Below are 21,779 nucleotides of genomic sequence, written 5' to 3'. Positions count from 1 at the left end.
ACCCATCACTCTCACAGATCTTGGGAGACAGGCCAGTCCTTGCTTACAGACAGCCCCCCAACCTGAAGCAAATACTCACCAGCAACCACACACCACACAACAGAACCACTAACCCAGGAACCTATCCTTGCAACAAAGCCTGTTGTCAACTTTGTCCACATATCTATTCAGGGGACACCATCATAGGGCCTAATCACATCAGCCACACTATCAGAGGCTCGTTCACCTGCGCATCTACCAATGTGATATATGCCATCATGTGCCAGCAATGCCCCTCTGCCATGTACATTGGCCAAACTGGACAGTCTCTACGTAAAAGAATGAATGGACACAAATCAGACGTCAAGAATTATAACATTCAAAAACCAGTTGGAGAACACTTCAATCTCTCTGGTCACTCGATCACAGACCTAAGAGTGGCTATACTTCAACAAAAAAGCTTCAAAAACAGACTCCAACGAGAGACTGCTGAATTGGAATTAATTTGCAAACTGGATACAATTAACTTAGGCTTGAATAGAGACTGGGAATGGATAAGTCATTACACAAAGTAAAACTATTTCCCCATGTTATTTCTCCCCACCACCCAACCCCCCACTGTTCTTCAGATGTTCTTGTTAACTGCTGGAAATAGCCTACCTTGCTTGTCACCATGAACGGTTTTCCTCCTTTCCCCCCCCCTGCTGCTGGTGAGGGCTCATCTTAAGTGATCACTCTCCTTACAGTGTGTATGATAAAACCCATTGTTTCATGTTCTCTGTGTGTGTGTGTATATAAAAATCTCTCCACTGTATTTTCCACCAAATGCATCCGATGAAGTGAGCTGTAGCTCACGAAAGCTTATGCTCAAATAAATTTGTTAGTCTCTAAGGTGCCACAAGTACTCCTTTTCTTTTAACAATGAGTAAGGATCATGAGCAAGGATAATAATCCACAATTGCCTCCAATGGCAGTGATTCTATTTTTATTACATATATTATAGCTAGGACCTTCAGGTTCATGCAAATGCTAATTTTTATTCATGTAAATGACACCTTCAAATCTATCTGAAGAATAATATATTACCATAACTCCTTTCAATTTATTGAGCTCTTTCTATCTAGGGGATATTATACGTAAACATCTCAGGTAAGCTGAAGCAAGTTACGTTAAAATTTTATGGATCATTCAAAGGATCATGTATGTGTATAACAAACATTTGCCTTTTTATTTATTGTAAAATTTTGGCATTAAAGATTATCAAATAAAAATAAAGTAACAGTCAGTCACTCTTGCTTTTCTTACTTACCTTTTCCCTTTTCTGTCCCTCTTTCCTTTCCTTCTATATTGGGCATCACTGCTTCCATCTTTTTAAAAGTATGTTTTCCCTTAGTCTAATTTCTTCTCCTTTCACTTCTCTTTAACTCTGCATTCTTCCTAATTTTTTCATACTTAAAATATTGCCAACTGCAAACCTTAAAAAATCAGTAGTCAGACCTCAAAATTACAAATTTGGCTTAAAAATAATAAAATATTAGGTTTGTTTTATTTGCTTCTGAGCCATTAGGGTATATTCGTGTCACCTTTTCAGGGTTTTCTCTGCAAATATGAAGCCTAAAATTTACTTTAAACAAACACACACACACACACACACACACACACACACACACCCAAAACTCTCACAAAAATCACTTCACTATAGTAGCTGGGTTGTGAAGAAAAATGACAATATGTACAATAAAAATCACAATTCAGTAACAGTCTACTTTCCCTTCCTATTCTTTCTTATCCCTACATTCTCTCTCTCCCATATGTCCTATATTCTCACACAACCCGAAGCATGTAAACAGAGCCACAATCCTATGTATACAATCCTAACATTCATATCTAGAGCTCTACCAAATTCACGGCCATGAAAAATGCGTCACGGACCATGAAATCTGGTCTCCCGCCATGAATTCTAGTCTTTTGTGTACTTTTACCCTGTACTATACAGTTTTCATGGGGGAGACCAGGGTTTCTCAAATAGGGGGTCCGATCCAAAAATGGAGTTGCGGGGGGCTGGGGGGGTCACAAGTTTATTTTAGGTGGGTTGCAGTATTACCACCCTTACTTCTGCATGCCTTCAGAGCTGGGCAGCTGGAGAGTGGTGTCTGCTGTCTGAGGGTCATAAAAATATTTGTTATTGCACTCCTAATTTGTACACTCAAATACTGCATGTGTACATTATCTGTATGCATAAATGTCCAATTAGATACCTAACTAACCATATGTGCTTGAAAATATCTGATTTGCACTCACATTTAAGGTAGCTGCCAAAAGAACAGGAGTACTTGTGGCATCTTAGAGACTAACAAATTTATTAGAGCATAAGCTTTCGAGAGCTACATCCCACTTCATCGGATGCATAGAATGGAACATATAGAAAGATTATATACACACACACACACACACACAAGTTAATTGATCTTTAAATATTCATCGTAAATAGGCCCAATGGCCTGTGATGAGATGCTAGATGGGGTGAGATCTGAGTTACTACAGAAAATTCTTTCCTGGGTATCTGGCTGGTGAATCTTGCCCATATGCTCAGGGTTTAGCTGATCGCCATATTTGGGGTTGGGAAGGAATTTTCCTCCAGGGCAGATTGGAAGAGGCATGGGGCAGAGGTCACTTGCTGGAGGATTTTCTGCTCCTTGAAATCTTTAAACCACGATTTGAGGACTTCAATAGCTCAGACATAGGTGAGAGGTTTTTCACAGGAGTGGGTGGGTGAGATTCTGTGGCCTGCGTTGTGCAGGAGGTCAGACTAGATGATCAGAATGGTCCCTTCTGACCTTAGTATCTATGAATCTAAGTTACCATGCAAACTGTGAGAGGCTAATTAGTTAAGATGAGCTATTATTAGCAGAAGAAAAAAAAACTTCTGTAGTGATAGTCAAGATGGCCCATTTACACAGTTGACAAGAAGGTGTGAGGATACTTAACAAAATAGATTCAATACGTGTAATGACCCAGCCACTCCCAGTAACCTTCAGCCCCCAACTAAAACCTCTTCAGCGCATCATCAAAGATTAACTACCTATCCTGAAAAATGATCCCTCACTCTCACAGATCTTGGGAGACAGACCAATCCTCGCTTACAGACAGCCCCCCAAGCTGAAGCAAATACTCACCAGCAACCACACACTACACAACAAAAACACTAACCCAAGAACCTATCCTTGCAACAAAGCCTGATGCCAACCTTGTCCACTGAATGCATCCGATGAAGTGAGCTGTAGCTCACGAAAGCTTATGCTCTAATAAATTTGTTAGTCTCTAAGGTGCCACAAGTACTCCTTTTCTTTTTGCGAATACAGACTAACATGGCTGCTACTCTGAAATCTGTCCACATATTTATTCAACAGACACCATCATAGGACCTAATCACATTAGCCACGCTATCAGGGGCTCGTTCACCTGCACATCTACCAACGTGATATATGCCATCATGTGCCAGAAATGCCCCTCGGCCATGTACATTGGCCAAACTGGACAGTCTCTACACAAAAGAATAAATGGACACAAATCTGACATCAAGAATCATAACATTCAAAAACCAGTAGAAGAACACTTCAACCTCTGTGGCCACTCAGTAAAAGATCTAAGGGTGGCAATTTTGCAACAGAAAAGCTTCAAAAACAGACACCAGGGAAAAAGTGCTGAGCTTGAATTAATATGCAAACTAGATACCATTAACTTGGGTTTGAATACAGACTGGGAGTGGCTGGGTCATTACACATATTGAATCTATTTCCTTAAGTTAAGTATGCTCACACCTTCTTGTCAACTGTCTTAATGGGCCATCTTGATTATCACTATAAAAGTTTTTTTCTCCTGCTGATAATAGCTCATCTTAATTAATTAGCTTCTCCCAGTGTGTATGGTAACTTCTAACTTATCTGTATGTGTGTGTATAGATAGATTAGATTAGATTAGGATTGATAGATTTTACTATATGTTCCATTCTATGCATCCGATGAAGTGAGCTGTAGCTCACAAAAGCTTATTCTCTATTAAATTTGTTAGTCTCTAAGGTGCCACAAGTACTCCTGTTCTTTTTACGAATACAGACTAACATGCCTGCTACTCTGGAACCTGTCATTTAAGGTAGCTGTACACATTAATAGCAGCATCATATTTTTAGGACCTGATGGGGGGGGGAGAAGAGTGGTTTTCTACTCTTCTATTGATTTATAATTCATATCTTCAGCTCCTTCTTTAGTATCCTTTATGTGCTTTTATTACTCTATATAAACTCAGCTATTTTTCCAAAGTCCCCAAACTCCCTTTCATACCTTTACATCAGACCCTTAAAGAAATCTGAGGACAGCTTTGAATGTTATGTAACTGCCAGATGAGGAGAGCGCCTTTATAAGAAATGACCAAAGGATGCTAAATATTGCTGATATTCAGATCACAAATATTCTGAACATTTATTAATCTTATTCCAATTACTTTATTTATATTTTGTAAGCATTAAATAATACCCAGGAACTAAAAACAAATCTGATTACATAGTAGTAAATAATTATGGTTACCTGGAATAGCTTCATGTGCTGTCAAAACCACACTTATAATAGGATTTTTAGCTCCTGAAATCTGGTCGCCTTCCTTTGCGGATAGAGTCTTCTCCGTTTTCTGTATCCGTGGCCTCTTCGGAGTTTTTTCTCGCTCATCTTCCTTCCTGTCAAGGTCAACGTCAGAATCATTACCTAAAGAGCAAACATCAAAAAGAACATAACTATGTACAAGTGAAATGTTGTTATATATTTACACCCTGGAAAGAATGGGGAGATACTTAATGCCTTTGTAGAAGAAAAAAAAAATTGTTTTTAAAAATGGGGCAATGTTGCATCAGTCCTCAAGACAATCTCCCCCTCCCCCATGCATTAGCCAATTGTAATGCAAAAAAAAAAAAAAACAGGCAGCATAAAAATATATGTAGAGTGGCATAAGGAATATATGTATTAGGGAAAGTAGATTTAAAAATAAAAGGTGGATTTTCAAAAGCACGAGTGATTTAGGAGCACAAGTCCCTCTTGGAATCATGTGTATTCTTAAATCACAGATGCACTTTTTCCACCAAAAGGGTTCTGCAACTTGATGTGTTTTTTTCATTGGTGCTGAAGACCATTTCTCCCTTTCTGTGCATAACTATCTTGATGACCTTTGCTTAATTTCTCAAGGGCTTGATCCATTGTCCATCAAAGTCAAGCCCTTATTGGATCAGGCCCTTATTGGCCATGATATTAACTGTGCAGTCAGCAGCCAGTATAAAAAATGTCCTCCTCCACTGCTAACTTGTTTGCTTTAGAAAAATACATTGAAAGAAGAGAAGAGCTTTATTGGTTGCCAGGGAATATGGGTTCTTCGGGTACTATTTATATTGGACCCAGAACAGTCAAACATTTGTGTCATAAATATACAGCTGGGGTACCATAAAATCCCTCCTTACCTGTAAAGGGGTAAGAAGCTCAGATAACCTGGTTGGCCCCTGACCAGAAGGACCAATGGGGAAAGAAGACACTTTCAAATCTGGGGGAAGGGGAGAGGCTTTGTTTGGTGCTCTGTGTGTGTCCTCCCCGGAGACAAAGGGAGAGACCAAGCAAATAATCCAGCTCCCACTGAAATGATACATCTAATATTACAGAAATAGTAAGTAATAGCAAGGAAATGCCTTAGAGTATCTTTTGTTTTAACTTGTGAATTGTCCCTGTGCTAAGAGGGAGGTTTATCCCTGTTTTAGTAACTTTAAAGTTTTGCCTGGAGGGGAAATCCTCTGTGTTTTGAATCTCTGTTACCCTGTAAAGTTATCTTCCATCCTGATTTTACAGAGGTGATTCTTTTATCTTTTTTTTAAATAAGAATTTATTTTAAGAAGCTGATGGATAGATTCATAGATACTCAGGTCAGAAGGGACCATTCTGATCATCTAGTCTGACCTCCTGCACAACGAAGGCCACAGAATCTCACCCACCCACTACTGCGAAAAACATTACCTATGTCTGAGCTATTGAAGTCCTCAAATCGTGGTTTAAAGACTTCAAGGAACAGAGAAGCCTCCATCAAGTGACCCGTGCTCCATGCTACAGAGGAAGGCGAAAAACCTCCAGGGCCTCTTCCAATCTGCCCTGGAGGAAAATTCCTTCCCAACCCCAAATATGGCGATCAGCTAAACCCTAAGCATATGGGCAAGACTGACCAGCCAGATACTATAGAAAATTCTTTCCTGGGTAACTCAGATCCCACCCATCTAATATCCCATCACAGGGGATTAGGCCCATTTACCATGAATATTTAAAGATCAATTAATTACCAAAATCACATTATCCCATCATACCATCTCCTCCATAAACTTATCAAGTTTAATCTTAAAGCCAGATAGATCTTTTGCCCCCACTGCTTCCCTTGGAAGGCTATTCCAAAACTTCACTCCTCTGATGGTTAGAAACCTTCATCTAATTTCAATTCTAAATTTGATCTTAAGAACAATGAAAAATCAAAGTGTGGGTCTCTGTACACCTGTACCAACTGGTGAGGATATTACTCGATATTACTTTCCCCAGGAAAGGGGGTGTAGGGCTTGGGGGAATAGAATTCCAAGTGGTCCTTTCCCTGATTCTTTGTCAGAATCACTTGGTGGTGGCAGCATACTGTTCAAGGACAAGGTGGAATTTGTGCCTTGGGAAAGTTTTTAACCTAAGCTGGTAAAAATAAGTTTAAGGGATCTTGCATGCCGGTCCCCACATCCGTATCCCAGAGTTCAGAGTGGGGAAGGAACCCTGACAGTTTACTTCACTGCATTCATTATATGAAAATATTTTATTTAAAAAAAAATGCATAAAGAAACATAAACCTAAACCACACCTCAAGACTTAAGATTACACAAGAATACTCATGCTTCTCTGGCAATTTAAGGTACTTTACTTAAAGCTTTATTTATCAAAAGCCACACACAAAAAGGTAAACACAAAGTAAAACTATTTCCCCATGGTATTTCTCCCTCCTACCCCACCCTAGACAAATTGGAGGATTGGGCCAAAAGAAATCTAATGAGGTTCAATAAGGATAAGTGCAGGGTCCTGCACTTAGGATGGAAGAATCCAATGCACCGCTACAGACTAGGGACCGAATGGCTCGGCAGCAGTTCTGCGGAAAAGGACCTAGGGGTGACAGTGGACGAGAAGCTGGATATGAGTCAGCAGTGTGCCCTTGTTGCCAAGAAGGCCAATGGCATTTTGGGATGTATAAGTAGGGGCATAGCGAGCAGATCGAGGGACGTGATCGTTCCCCTCTATTCGACACTGGTGAGGCCTCATCTGGAGTACTGTGTCCAGTTTTGGGCCCCACACTACAGGAAGGATGTGGATAAATTGGAAAGAGTACAACGAAGGGCAACGAAAATGATTAGGGGTCTAGAGCACATGACTTATGAGGAGAGGCTGAGGGAGCTGGGATTGTTTAGTCTGCAGAAGAGAAGAATGAGGGGGGATTTGATAGCTGCTTTCAACTACCTGAAAGGGGGTTTCAAAGAGGATGGCTCTAGACTGTTCTCAATGGTAGCAGATGACAGAACGAGGAGTAATGGTCTCAAGTTGCAATGGGGGAGGTTTAGATTGGATATTAGGAAAAACTTTTTCACTAAGAGGGTGGTGAAACACTGGAATGCGTTACCTAGGGAGGTGGTAGAATCTCCTTCCTTAGAGGTTTTTAAGGTCAGGCTTGACAAAGCCCTGGCTGGGATGATTTAACTGGGACTTGGTCCTGCTTTGAGCAGGGGGTTGGACTAGATGACCTTCTGGGGTCCCTTCCAACCCTGATATTCTATGATTCTATGATTCTATGATCCCCCACTGTTCCTCTGATATTCTTGTTAACTGCTGGAATTAGCCTACCTTGCTTGTCACCATGAAAGGTTTTCCTCCTTTCCCCCCCTGCTGCTGGTGATGGCTTATCTTAAGTGATCATTCTCCTTACAGTGTGTATGATAAACCCATTGTTTCATGTTCTGTGTGTGTGTGTGTGTGTGTGTGTGTGTGTGTGTGTGTGTATATAAATCTCTCCTCTGTTTTTTCCACCAAATGCATCCGATGAAGTGAGCTGTAGCTCACGAAAGCTTATGCTCTAATAAATTTGTTAGTCTCTAAGGTGCCACAAGTACTCCTTTTCTTTTTGCGAATACAGACTAACACGGCTGCTACTCTGAAACAAAAAGGTAAGTGACCCAAACAATTATTATTATTATTGAAAGAAAGTAAACATTTAAAGGGACATGAAGTTAAAATTCAGGCTTCTGTGTGGAATTTTTATTATTAATTATTATTTGTATTGCAGTACCACTTAGGAGCCCTAGCCCTGGACCAGGACCCCCATGATGATAGGTGCCACCCACACACACACACCACGAACTATGGTTACAAATAACTAAGATTATGATAACTGAAAGGTAAGTCTTCATTTTAAAATTTACTTTGTGCTAGTGCTGTTGATTAATCGCAGTTAACTCACGCGATTAACTAAAAAAATTAATCACAATTAATCACACTGTTAAACAATAGAATACTAATTTAAATGTATTAAATGTATATGGATATCTTTCTACATTTTCAGATATATTGATTTCTATTACAACACAGAATACAAAGTGTACAGTGCTCACTTCATATTTTTATTCCAAATATCTGCACCGTAAAAATGATAAAAAAAGAAATAGTATTTTTCAATTCACCTCCCACAAGTACTGTAGTGTAATCTCTATACAGTGAAAGTGTAATTTACAAATGTAGATTTTTTTTTTTGGTTACAAAACTGCACTCAAAAACAAAACAATGTAAAACTTGAAAGCCTACAAGTCCACTCAGTCCTACTTCTTGTTCAGCCAATTGCTTAAGACAAACAAGTTTGTTTACATTTATGGGAGATAATGCTGCCTGCTTCTTATTTCAATGTCACCTGAAAGTGAGAACAGGCATTCTCATGGCACTTTTGTAGCTGGTGTTGCAAGATATGTACCTGCCAGATATGCTAAACATTCCCTTCATGCCCCTTCATGCTTTGGCCACCTTTCCAAGGGACATGCTTCCATGCTGATGATACTTGTTAAAAAAATAATGTGTTAATTAAATTTGTGACTGAATTGTATTGGGGCAGAATTGTATCTCTCATGTTCTGTTTTACTGGCATTTTGACATATATTTCATGTTATAGCAAACTCAGATGATGATCCAGCACATGTTCATTTTAAGAACACTTTCACAGCAGATTTGACAAAACGTGAAGAAGGTACTAATGTGAGATTTCCAAAAATAACCACAGCACTCGACCCAAGGTTTAAGAATCTGAAGTGCTGTCCAAAATCTGAGAGGAACAAGGTGTGGAGCATGCTTTCATAAGTCTTAAGAGAGCAACACTCTTCCACTACAGAACCCGAAGAAAAGAAAATCAACCTTCTGCTGCCGGCATCTAACTCAGATGATAAAAATGACCATGCGTCAGTCCGCTCTGCTTTGGATCATTATCGAGCAGAACCTGTCATCAGCATGGATGCATGTCCTCTGGAATTGGGGTTGAAACATGAAGGGACATATGAATCTTTACTGCATCTGGCATGTAAATATCTTGAGACAACAGCTACAACAGCGCCATGCAAACGCCTGTTCTCACTTTCAAAGGACACTGAAAACAAGAAGCAGGCAGTATTATCTCCAGTAAATTGTAACCAAAAGTTGTTTGTCTGAAAGATTAGCTGAAGCAGAACTGAGTGGAGTTGTAGGCTCTAAAGTTTTACATTGTTTTATTTTTGAATGCAGTTACAAATGTAGAATTATGTACAAAAAAGTAAGTTCAACTTTCATGATAAAGAGACTGCACTACAGTACTTGTATTAGGTAAACTGAAAAATACTACTTCCTTTGTTTTTTTATAATGCAAATATTTGTAATAAAAAATAAATATAAAGTGAGCACTGTACACTTTGTATTCGGTGTTGTAATTGAAATCAATAGATTTGAAAATGTAGAAAATATCCAAAAATATTTAAATAAATGGTATTCTATTATTGTTTAACATCGCGATTAATTTTTTTAATAGCTTGACAACCCTACTTTGTGCATTTTAAACCATTTTGTATATAGTTATTTTCACTGGCCTCTGCCTGGTATAGTCAGTTTTCCTCCGCACTTTTTATACAGCTATAGAGAGTGGCCAGGGGAGGGAATTTTAAAAAAGTGAAAATGTGACTGTAAAATCACAAAAGTTTACAGGGTTACACAGCCAACAAGTAATACCTACGATAATTATAACTGAAAGAGGTGATTGTTTCCCCCTATTTTTCAATATATGTAGATGTCTCTTTTTATTATTAATTATTACAGTCAGATGCTCTTTTTGTCTCGTTCAATAGCAGAATATCATCATACATTGCTCTGAGAGGAGCTCACTTGTACACAGGGTCAAAGATATTAGCAAATCATCTCTTACTCTAACACAGCTGCAGAGCCACTGCTGTTACTAAGTTTGAGGCAGAGGGTCCCTTCATTCCTAAACCCCTTCACGGAGTCAGAGAACAGTAGGAGTAAGCCTGGGTAGGGCTGAAATGTCCTCAGATCTTTGGACACATTGCAATTCAATGCAAAGTCCCTGTAATTTCATCTTATGGGGGGCTTTTACAGAAGTAATGTCACAGAATCAGAATATCAGGGTTGGAAGGGACCTCAGGTCATCTAGTCCAACCCCCTGCTCAAAGCAGGACCGATCCCCAATTTTTGCCCCAGATTTCTAAATGGCCTCCTCAAGGATTGAACTCACAACCCTGGGTTTAGCAGGCCAATGCTCAAACCACTGAGCGCTTGATTGGGTAACTTTCAGGAAAGGTGAAACTTTTCCATATGCTGTGAAATCTGATTAGTTACTGCTACATATGGTGGAGTTTCACTATTGATTTGATCTGTCTGGTTCGGTTTTCAGGCAAGGCACCATTTTGGTCTCATTTTATAGAGCTAAATTCATTAAATAAAACTCTCCCTAAGGGAGGGCGTAAGGATCCATCCTGTTCATGGAAGGGCTGAGCACAACAACTGTCAAACATCTGTCACTAGAATCCCTGGAGGCTGGGGAGCATGGAGAACAGCGGCTGCACCCTGTTTAAGGCTCATATAGTAAATGCAGTCTCCTCTCTGAGGCACAAATCCTTCCCTGGGCTCCTACTCAGGTCTAGATACAAAGGATGGAGAAAGCTAGCACAACGCATTAATGTGGGCTATAGCTAACATAAGAGTGAAAAAATATTAGTCTTCTAACCGGAAAAAAATGTAATTAACAGATGGGACAATACTGACAGATTCAGTAAGTCAGTGACCAGAAATCTGTTAGGAATTTAAAATAGCTTGACAAGATAGTACAAAATTCAATAAAGCTCCAATCAATGAATAGGAAGTGAGGAAGGTGACCAAACACTATTCGGAAAGAAAGCAATGAACTCAAAGAGGTTTTTAATTGGAAAAATACAATAATTGTAGTCTGAAGAAACTCAGCAGTTCCTTCAGTTCATACACAAGAAAAGATCAAAGAAGAATACATGCATTATGTTATATACAGTTCACCTGCGGTCATTTATGCAGTCTGAAACCTTCCCAGAAGTCCAAACAACAATCAAGGGAGAACAAATAGAAGAAGCTGAGTAATAGGTCTATTTGGACCAAGAAATTAACATGTGCCATGATCAGGAACGTGAACTCTTACGAAGAAAGAAAGCAGGTTGGTGTGCATTCAATTCTATCAAGGATGTCCTCCAAGGAAAAAAATCAACAAGGCAACATGCGCCAGCCTTTTCAACAGTACTGCCAGCAATGTTGTAAGGCAGCGAAACATGGGTTCTGACGACAGACAGTTGCTGCTCCTCTGTCTTCACAGAGAGGGCAATGTAAAGAAGAATTCTGGGAATTTCAATCTGTGACCGAATCCTCAGTGAAGTGATCAGACAGCAGAGTGGAGTGCAGGACATGGTGAGAGCAAGCACAGTAAAATGCAATGGGCCAGGCATAAGGTGAGACTGAATCGATGGACTGCAGCTGTCACTGAATGGTGCCCACAGGAACTGAAACAACCACTCAGCCAACCTCCAAAGAGACGGGAAGATTTTATCATGAAAAGATATGGCCGCACATGGAGAAGGAAGGCCAGGATACGAGAAAAATGGAAAATGTGTTGTGATCCGCGCAATCTATATGAGGGCTGAAGGACGTATCAGTCAAGGTGATCAAGGTGACAGTTCACCTCTGAACCTCCGTAAATTAGGACAGTCTTAAAAATGGGTGTGCAGAAGTAAAGAATTAACTTAGACCAGCATAGAGTAGATCAATTTAATACTATATAGAATTCTTATAGAATTTCTCAGGGTAACAATAGTGCTTTATCAAAATCTCATTTTAAATGCAGTATGTAAAAAAGTTGCAGCAGGCTGCTAAAAGCTAAACATGACGAAATAATTATAAAGTGAAAAATAACTTTTACTCAATAGTGGGCCCAATCCTGAAATGTGTCAAGTGCCTCAAACAAGGTCTTGCACCTCAATTCCCATTGTATTCAGTGGAAGCTGGGGATGCTCACCACCTTGCAGAACTAGACGAAGTATTTGCAAAGGTACTTAGAATATGTTAAATGCTATAGAAATGCTGTCATCAAAAAAGATCCAACTAGGGGTCAAGAATTGGTAAGAGGTAAAATGTGATGGATCAGTAATTTAAAAGCTACAGTTAATGCTGAATATCAGTGTTGTGATCATTGATGAGGCAAGCCTGAAACAATGTGTATATGATAAACTTCTGTATCTAGACAATGTTTGGTCTCAGCCAAGTCCTACAAAACTTCTCATGTCCCATCCTGCAGCCTTTACTCACATAAGCAATCCTCACTCATTTGCACAGTCTCATTGACTTTAATGGGAGTTCCAATTGCTCCAGGGTCCCCAAGGTCAGGAACTAAAGAGTGGAGAATGATCCCGCCAAGATCTTTAGACTAAACCTCAATTTCAATTTCCAAGGCCATGCTATTTCTGAGTTGAGACCTGACAAAAATGCATGACAAAAAATTTCAAAACATAACTAATGCCTATTTTTTCTGAGACCCTCCACACGTACAAATCTGAAATGGAAGTGACCTGTTTCGTGGATACTGGGGTGGTGTGTGGGAAACAGCTTTACAATGGACAGCCAGTCTCGAAGTTAACTAGGGAGAGGATACTGGCTCTCTTTAATATGAGATTACCTCAGCAATAATTTAGTTCTCTCATTGGAATAAACAACTCTGCCTTCACTGTTGTAGTTTATGCATTCTAGCAGCAGTGTTTTCTGTTTTCTCCAAATAGGACACCTCATCCCATATTACTCCAAGTGTATTATAAATGAAGCTTCATGAGTGGGTTTAAGTTGATTTAAGAGAAAATGAAATGCATTCAGCTTAGAAGGTCCAAACAAAGTTTTGCCAAATGATAAGCAAAAAAGTGTTTTCTTGTTCATAACAGCTTTATTTAAATGAAGGTCCTCACTTCAGCTCCCCCTTGCTAAGGCACATCACGCCGTGAGTCTGAACAACTGGCCCTTGGAGTCAAACAGACTAATAAATTGACCTTCCCTATCCAGTGACAGGCATTTTAAATCCCAGTTGTGCTTGTACAAGTAATAGAATGCAGTGCCAGATCTTTATACCTCATCTAAGGAATGTTCACATTGGTGGTGATGAGGAAGGCTACTGTCAAATCCATAAGTATCAATATTTTCAATGTTATTTCAAACTAGATTGATCAGAAAATTGGGATGGTTGAACAGAGTCCCTAATTGGAGGTGCTGCCACGTGCAGCCTTAATTGGAGGTATGCCTGGTGCATCCTCAAGGCACCACTACCAGTCCCTAAATGGCATGCCGGAGTGCTATTCATAAAGGGTTTCTTTATTCCACGAGGCCTCTACAGGATGCTGGTGTTGCACTGCTCCAAGAGGAGGGGAAATTCCTCTTGTAAATTTTCAAAACTGGCCATGCAAAAATGTTATGTGAAATCAGTAATTACAATCAGTAAGTATAGCACAGGAGCGGCCAAACTTACTGACCCTCTGAGCCGCATGCAATAATCTTCAGGAATTCAAGAGCTGCAAGATGTGCACAACCTGCCCCACGGGGCGGTGCCTGCCAGGGAATGGGGCATCTGCCCCAATGCTCCCAGTAGGGCTAAAGCCCCTAGTCCCACCACCCTGCCAGAGGGCTGAAGCCCCAAGCTCCGCTCCCCCGCACCCAGTCTGGTAGGTGGAGAATAGGGTCGGGTGCGTGGGGGGCTCTGCGAGCTGCACTTTAACTGTAAAAAGACGAGCCACAGTTTGGCCACACCTGCTATAGCGTCTTTGTCACCAAAATGGAGTCTGCTCTGCAGGGCCACTCTGGCCAAGAAAAGGCGCGTGCAGAAACACAGCAGGTAAACTCCTTTCTACCCCAAGGGGTCCTTTTCTAACCCCCCTGGACTAAACACACACACACACACACACACACACTCTCACTCACACAAATCAGAGGGATGAATGGAGAAAAACAACAGGGATGGAGCGGGAGGCGATAAAACAAGATTACAACCAACACGGAGACCCATGTGCCCAGTGGCACAATATAAAAGGAGAGACAATGACCTATGCATCTAGACTCAGAGTTCAGGAATCCTAGAGAGTTCCCATCTGGCAGTGAGTCTTTGGCACTCATAGTCGTCTTCGGCACCAAGATACTTTCCCCAGCAAACCCCTTGGGTGCCCTCTTCTGCCACAATCTGCAAACCCTCAGAGAGCGACAACCTCCCCACTTAGCTAACTACAGCCTCCCTCCTTATTCCCAATGCAGTCACAAGACCCAGTACTCACAGCCCCGTACAGCTCTGGGTAAATGGGATACTGGGTCTGGCTCCAGTTTGTCCATCTCAGGTGATTCCTTCCTGGAACAGTGCTCCTCCTGGCTGCTGTCCCAGGAAGTCCCGGGTCAACCACTCTGCCTTCCTGGGCTTTGGGCTGGCTCAGCTGCTTCGCCAGAGAAGGACCTGTTTGCTGTAGGCCTCTTGTTTGGAGCTACAGACACATACCTACCCTTGTCACTCTCCCTACCTCAACTCTCCTCCCCCAGAAACAACCAGCACTTCCTCTTCCTGGAGCAACCAACACTTCCTCTGCCTCAGGATGAGGTTTTAAAGGAGCCGAGCTCTCTAAACACCGATGGGATTACACTTGCATAAAACACTTTTTGAGTGAGAAGTGAGAATTATCTGTCGACAGTCATGAGTAAACTTTTCAAAAGCACCAAAGTGACTTAAGATAGCAAGTAGTTTTCAAAAATGATTTAGGTTCCTAAGTGACTTAGAATCTTTGAAAATGTTATCCCTTGTCTACATAAGAAAATTGTACCTGTTTAACTTAAATTGAATTTTAATCTGATTTATTTAAACTGGTACAGCCTCCTGCATAGACACTTATTTTGGCTTAAGAATAGCTTATCTTGGTCAGAAGTGGCACCAGGTATTCATGACTCTCTCTCTCTCTCTCTCTCACAAGCAAAGAAGGGCATGAGCTAGATTCATAAATTTGGGGTTGGGACTCTTTTTGGGTATTCAAAATTTCTTGATGCATGAACTCTGGGAAATGCAGGTGAGCTGTGGGTTGGTGGGTGCAGGTGGAGCAAATCTATGCTGTTTGAGAAGGCTTCCCAAATGTGTGATCTTTTCAGCAAAGTAGGATAGTTCTTCACAGCGTGTGGTGCTTGGCTCTGATGCAGGTTGTAGGCACTCGGGATTGATGAAACAATTTACCACCCTCGACAGCACCTTAAGGTAGGATTTGGCAACCCCAGGGGAGGCTCATAGGAAGGTATTTTGTCTGGTAATACAGCTTGACCGTAGGCTCTGAAGAATGTATCATGTTTCATCCTGTCTAAATCGGCCTTTGTTTTCTACCATCAACACTCAAGTTTCCACACCCTCTCTTCATCCAGTGCAGACTGTCGGAAAATCAAGAAGTTCTGTGTGGGTGATGCGAAGGAAGGGACTGTTTAGAGGCAAGTGTGCCAATGGCCAAGGCCAGTGTAGAATGACAACGATTCACCTATTCTCAGACTCCTTGTCCTCTGCGTGGCGTGCTGTTGTCCTTTTAGCAGGCTTTCGAATGTGTTGGAGTCCATGAGCCTTCATAGTCAAATCAGGATCATTGGTCTTTATTGTTGCCTGAGTGCTGGAAGGTTTCTGACCACTGTCTTAATGAGGTGATGGTCTGATAAGACAGTGACTAGGTTGTAATGTTCTTTATCTTGATATCTAAGCCTAATATCAGGACCAAGCAATCACCAGCTGTGTGGGGTGGACCAGAGATAATCTGTGAAAGTCCTAGGGAAGAAAGTGAAGCCATATCGATTTGATTGGTAAAATCTCCCAGAACAACGAGTCTGGGGTATTTCACCACCATTACTGACAAAGTGTCAGTGAGCACTTTTCTGTATCCTTATGTCTGTAGTGGCCTGTAAATAATCATCAAAATCTATGTTGGCATTGGCTCTGGTTTCCACTGTCAACAGAATGAAGTTGTCTTACTGAGGCATCTCTCCTATCTTTGATGTTTGCAGAGAAGATGAATACAGTACCACCTGCTTCTCTGTATCTGTGGTGTGCTGAGTACCCTTGGGGAGATGAGGGGGGCTAGCATAGTGTTTGCAGGATTATCTAGCCAGGTCTCAGGGATGCAGAATATATCAGGTACTTCATAACTGATAATGTTGTGTGTTGTTTTTTGTTTCTTAGCAGCAGATCTTGCATTAATCAGCACCAACTTTAGTTTGTGATACTTTCTGCTGTCTACTTCTGACCTGTGCCTACCCAGTGGACCTGTGCAGCGTGTACAGATGTTAGATGTCTAGAATCTGGTCTGAGACACATCAGGAAGGTGAGGTAATATCTTTTATTGGACCAACTTCTGCTGGTGGAAGGCACAAGTTTTCAAGCCTCAGAGAGATCCTCTGTTCTGGGGAAGTAAACCAAAGTGTCAGAATCTGGTTTCTTATTTCTGCTTTTTCTGTTTCTTTGGACAGTTCCTCTCAATTTGAACTGTGACAGGAGATGAAGTAAATGTTGCCATTAGATGTTCCAAGTGGAAAAATAGTTACCTAGTTTGCCATATGCCCAAGGAAAGGCAGGTCTGGTTGGATATCTTTTGGAGCCATAACCTGGCCGAGTCCTTGGAATGGGTGGACCGGGAACAGTGTGTTCTGGAGTACTGGTATGTGTGCTGGAAGCATGATGGAACAACAGTAGAAATAGTAATAAATGTAGGTCTGAGCCCCTCAAGAGGAAGTGTAAATCGCTTCACACATCCACTTCCTTGAAGTAAGCTGTCTCTGTTGTCATGATGTCCCTGTTATTCTTACCTGCTTTGTGGCGGAGGTGGAGAGGAGAGAGGAAGAGAAGTAGCACCTACTATTTATTTAATCTTGTTTCTGAGCCAGAGCTAAAAAGTGGGTGGCAGTGAAGACTGGAGGTGCAGGGCTGGGACTGCTCCCTTGTAGAAAAACAGAGCCCTTGGGAAGCTTCCTTCCCAGTGGTGGTTTTTGAGCTGAGGGAGGGACAGAGAGGGGAATCACAGCCCCACTGAACCTTTTGAGAATTGACACAAATTTTCTGAAAAGTGAGAAGTGGATGAAGGTGAAGAGTGCCAGAAGGTTCTCCCACGTCTCTCCCCCAAGTGTGGGCTGCATGAAGGGGCAGCTAGAGCTAGACTCAGCTGCTGTGCTGGAGCTGTGTCTCTTCCAAGGGGTAAGAGAAGTGGCTGGGGGAGCAGGGACTCGGCTCCTTTAAGGACTCGCGGGATTCTCTGCTATTTCGCTGCTGGTGCTGGCCATGGACAGGGCCACATGGAGTTGGACCCCGCCTCTGCAATTGTGTTCCTGCTGGGGGGAGAGAGGAGAGTGGCTGTTCACATCTGAAACAATCATAATCATCACAAATGCAAAGGAATGTAGCTTCCTTGCAGATAAAGCACCACCCAGATCAATCTCTAGCTAGGCCTTAAAGTGGTCTGGCTGGATATTCAGTCTATGTCCATTGTTGGCAATGTTATTGCACCACCACAGCTTCTGGTGACCACGTGATTATCAGCTGTGAAACAATGGCAGGGCATCAAGAGATTTTTGAGAGGTCCATCTGGATCACAGAATTATAGATGTGAGAAATGATAGAGACCTGTTAGGTCTCTCAGTTCATTTCCTTGTGAACAATGCATAGAACTGTCTCCAGTACAATATGGCAATGTTTTGTCCAGTTTAGTTTTAAAAGGTCCCATATGTCCGACACTTCACTCAAGAGACTGCTCCACAGCCTAATGCATCTTACTGCCTAGAAGTTTCTTGATATTTTCCCTTTTACTTCAATAATGCCCATCACAGTTGAGTTTACACATTTTAAATAATTGTAAATTTATCATAACCCCCTTAATCATATCTTAACCAAAATAATTTTTCCTCAGTGAGCAAGTGAATAATGTGTTTTTATTACCTGGTTTCAACCCAGGAATCACACAAAAAGGTATATGTTAGCTTTACCACTTTTTTAACCAGTAAGTGCACTTTATAATCATGAGCTTATTTTCATAAGAATAACAGCTGAAATTATCAACTAAAAGTAGAATAGTATTATACCATTCCATACACAGAAATAAGGAAGTTCAAAGATATGGTTGCCACAGCAATCATAATTTGGCACCAGAGAGAGTGTATGTAGGGTTTTTTAATATTACTGAATACACTTTTTAATTTAAGCCTTAATAAATGACAATATGCAGAGTTACAGTTGCTATGGAAACCATAACTGAATTAACTGGCTTTTGTGTGCGTGCAAGTTCTCAACTAGTGTTTTGGGCTTTTTAAGTTTTTTGGTGCTTTTATTTTTTAAGACTAAAATAGCGAAATTTTGAACTGCCATATAAAATTGAAATGGTTGCACATAGAATTGACACATACTAAGCTACTGCATGCTAATTAGGACTGCCGCACCTTCTTCTTTACCCTCCCATACCACAGGTGCATAGGGTGTCCACCAGTTTCTGCCATTTATTTTCATCCTGTGCCAGTCTGTTCAGGCTTCTGAATGTCATGTTGATGGATCTGGCTTCTTTTTCTATTATTCTGTGTAATGTTTCTCTAGGTCACCCTCTTTTTTCTTTCCAGGTGGTGTCTATATTATCACTTGTGGTAGAAGTCGAGTTGGTAGCACCCTTAAAAACCCACTGATGTCTTCTTACCACCTTTGATGCTTTAGATAGGTTTGCTCAACTTAGAATTTCTGATGTTGCAAGAAACTCTTTCCAATAGTCTCTGAAGATCTTCCGTGGGCATTTACTTTGAAGCGACTTGATCTTCTCATCAATTTCTGGTGCAGATTTTCTTGACTGTGCTCCATAAAGAAGGGCACACATGATGCTGGTGTTAAAAATTCCTATTTTTGTGCTAGTGCCAATCATGCTACTTTTCCAAATCTTCTCAAGTTTATGGAAGTTATTTGCTGCTTTTGATGTTCATTGCCTGACTCTAGCATGATGTCATTATCATTGTACATCTCACTCCCTACATAGAGAAAATGACTTATTTCGTTGAATGTTTCTTCAGCCACACTAATGGTTACTTTTGGGACATTGATATCCATACATTTTGTCTTTCCCTTGTTGATGAACAAACCTACTTATTTTGCTGTATATGCTGTGTCTTTTCTTCCATTAAGCAATGTGTTGAACTAAGAAAAACAATGTCATCAGCAAAAATCAGGTCATCCTATTGTGCTTTATCATTTGTCCATAAAATTCCTTGGTTGCCTTCTGCAGTTACTTTTCTCATGATATAGTTAATGACTAGTCCAAACCATATTGGGGACATAATACACCCTTGTCTTAGTTCACTTGACACTGCAAACCATTAGGTGATGCTGTCACCATTTCTGACTGCACATGTAGTATTATTATATATCCTTGATTATGCTAATTATTTTTGCAAGTATTCCATAATACGCCACAATTCTTCCAAGACTTTCTCTTAGTACATTGTCAAAAGCCTTCTGGAAATCTGTACAAATCACCACAAGAGGTGCTTTGCATTCCATACTTTGTTCTATAAAATGTCTGCAGTCTACACAATGAGGACCTAAAGTCCAGAGAAAATCTCCAAGGAGTCTAAAAGGGTCACTGTTGGACTTGATGTAATACCCGGTCCTAACACCAATGCATCTTGTTCCTGGACTTGCTTCTATAAGAATGACGCTACTGAGATCTTGACTTGCAAAAAGAGGAGAGGATGTAGACCTTCTTTAATGGGCTCCTGATGCATGAATCCCACCTCTGACTCTGAAGAGGAGTAAGCATAGTCCAAAGGCCAAGGTGGTACGGTGGAGTGGCAAGGGACCAGGACTTAAACAGACCAACGAGATGTGGACACTACTGGAGGCTTTACACAGAAGCTTTGCTGCACCACTGAGCATCCAGCTAGCGTCCAGACCCTCATGGCACTGAAAGTGTGAGTGCCAAAGATTATCCCAGTACCGGGGCTTGTACAACAGGGACAGGCACCTGAACCTCCTCCTGCATCAGCAATGAATCCAGAACCAAAAGTCAAAGATGGTCCCCGGTCACCATGTAAGACTCGGGTGTTGTTGGTACCAAGAGCATAGAATGTACCACAGACTAAGCTGAAGCTGTAGAAGGTTCTGGCAATAGAGTCTGTCTCAACGATACCGAAAGAAGTGCCAGAATCTACACCTCTACATTGCTAGATGACTATAGTACCAGGGAGCAGCTAGCTGGGTCTGATTTAGCTCTAACCTCAGTACCAGACTTCTTTCTACGAGTCTCCATTAGGCACCTCACTCTCAAAGAAGAAGTGGACTTCTGGCTAGAGGAACTCGAAATACCTGACTTCTAGCATTTAATGAAACTGGAAAAGGATCACACCTTCTCCCTAGTTCCTTCTGATGAGCGGAACCCACCAAGTCTGATAGTGCACTCTGAGATGGAGTCTGAACCCCTGCTACTGAGCGGCTGGGTTCCAAGTGGGGATGCAAAGCTGCCTCCATCAGGATATGCCAAAGTCAAATTTCCCTCAACTTCTTAGACCTGGTCTTAAACCCTCTATAGATAGGGTACTTATGCCTTACGTGACCCTCTCCTAAACCCTTTAAATAGCTAGAATGACTGGCATAAATTTGTTACATCAAAACAGCACTTAAATCCCAGGACAAAGACATGCCCTGGTACTAAGCTTAAAGCCCAAAGAAATATATATATAAAATGAAACAAATGTCTAAAATGAGTACTGCTATCACAAAAATTCACTGGACTAACAAACTATGTACAATAAGGAGTAGAAAAACTTTCTTTAAAAGAAGATAGATAAAAGAGTGCAGCAAGCATACACTTGCACTCCAATCATGGGTGATGAGAAGGAGCTGAGGGAATCAGGATGGCTCTGCCCCTTTTTGCCCTCAGCTAGCAGCACGAGCATGCAGAGGGCGCAGGTGCGACTGTGATAGTTAGCCCGATAGTTACTCGGTGCACTGGAGCATATACCTAAGGTGGAATGGACATGTGCAACGACTTGAAGAATTTTTGTTTCGGTCATCATCAGCACGTGCCCACCACACTATGACTTGAAGGGATTATCAAGCTGTCATTTTAAGTAGATATATATCTAAATGTAAAACAAAATCTACAC

At 41.2% G+C, this 21,779-nt stretch overlaps 1 protein-coding gene across 3 annotated transcripts in view; it reads right to left on the bottom strand.

The window, feature by feature from the left end:
* The window catches only part of ZFAT (zinc finger and AT-hook domain containing), a 152,795-nt gene that overhangs the window by 96,131 nt on the left and 34,885 nt on the right, over window positions 1–21,779 (bottom strand). For all 3 annotated transcript variants that reach the window (XM_043507309.1, XM_038389444.2, XM_038389445.2), the window contains exon 4: window positions 4,563–4,736. In XM_043507309.1, coding sequence (XP_043363244.1) covers window positions 4,563–4,736 — 174 coding nt within the window. The remainder of the gene's footprint in view (window positions 1–4,562; window positions 4,737–21,779) is intronic.

Source organism: Dermochelys coriacea, chromosome 2 (assembly GCF_009764565.3).
Source record: "Dermochelys coriacea isolate rDerCor1 chromosome 2, rDerCor1.pri.v4, whole genome shotgun sequence".
In the NCBI taxonomy this organism is placed as follows: domain Eukaryota; kingdom Metazoa; phylum Chordata; order Testudines; family Dermochelyidae; genus Dermochelys; species Dermochelys coriacea.
Note: the sequence above shows the minus strand (reverse complement) of the source record. Positions and strands in the feature narration are given on the sequence as shown.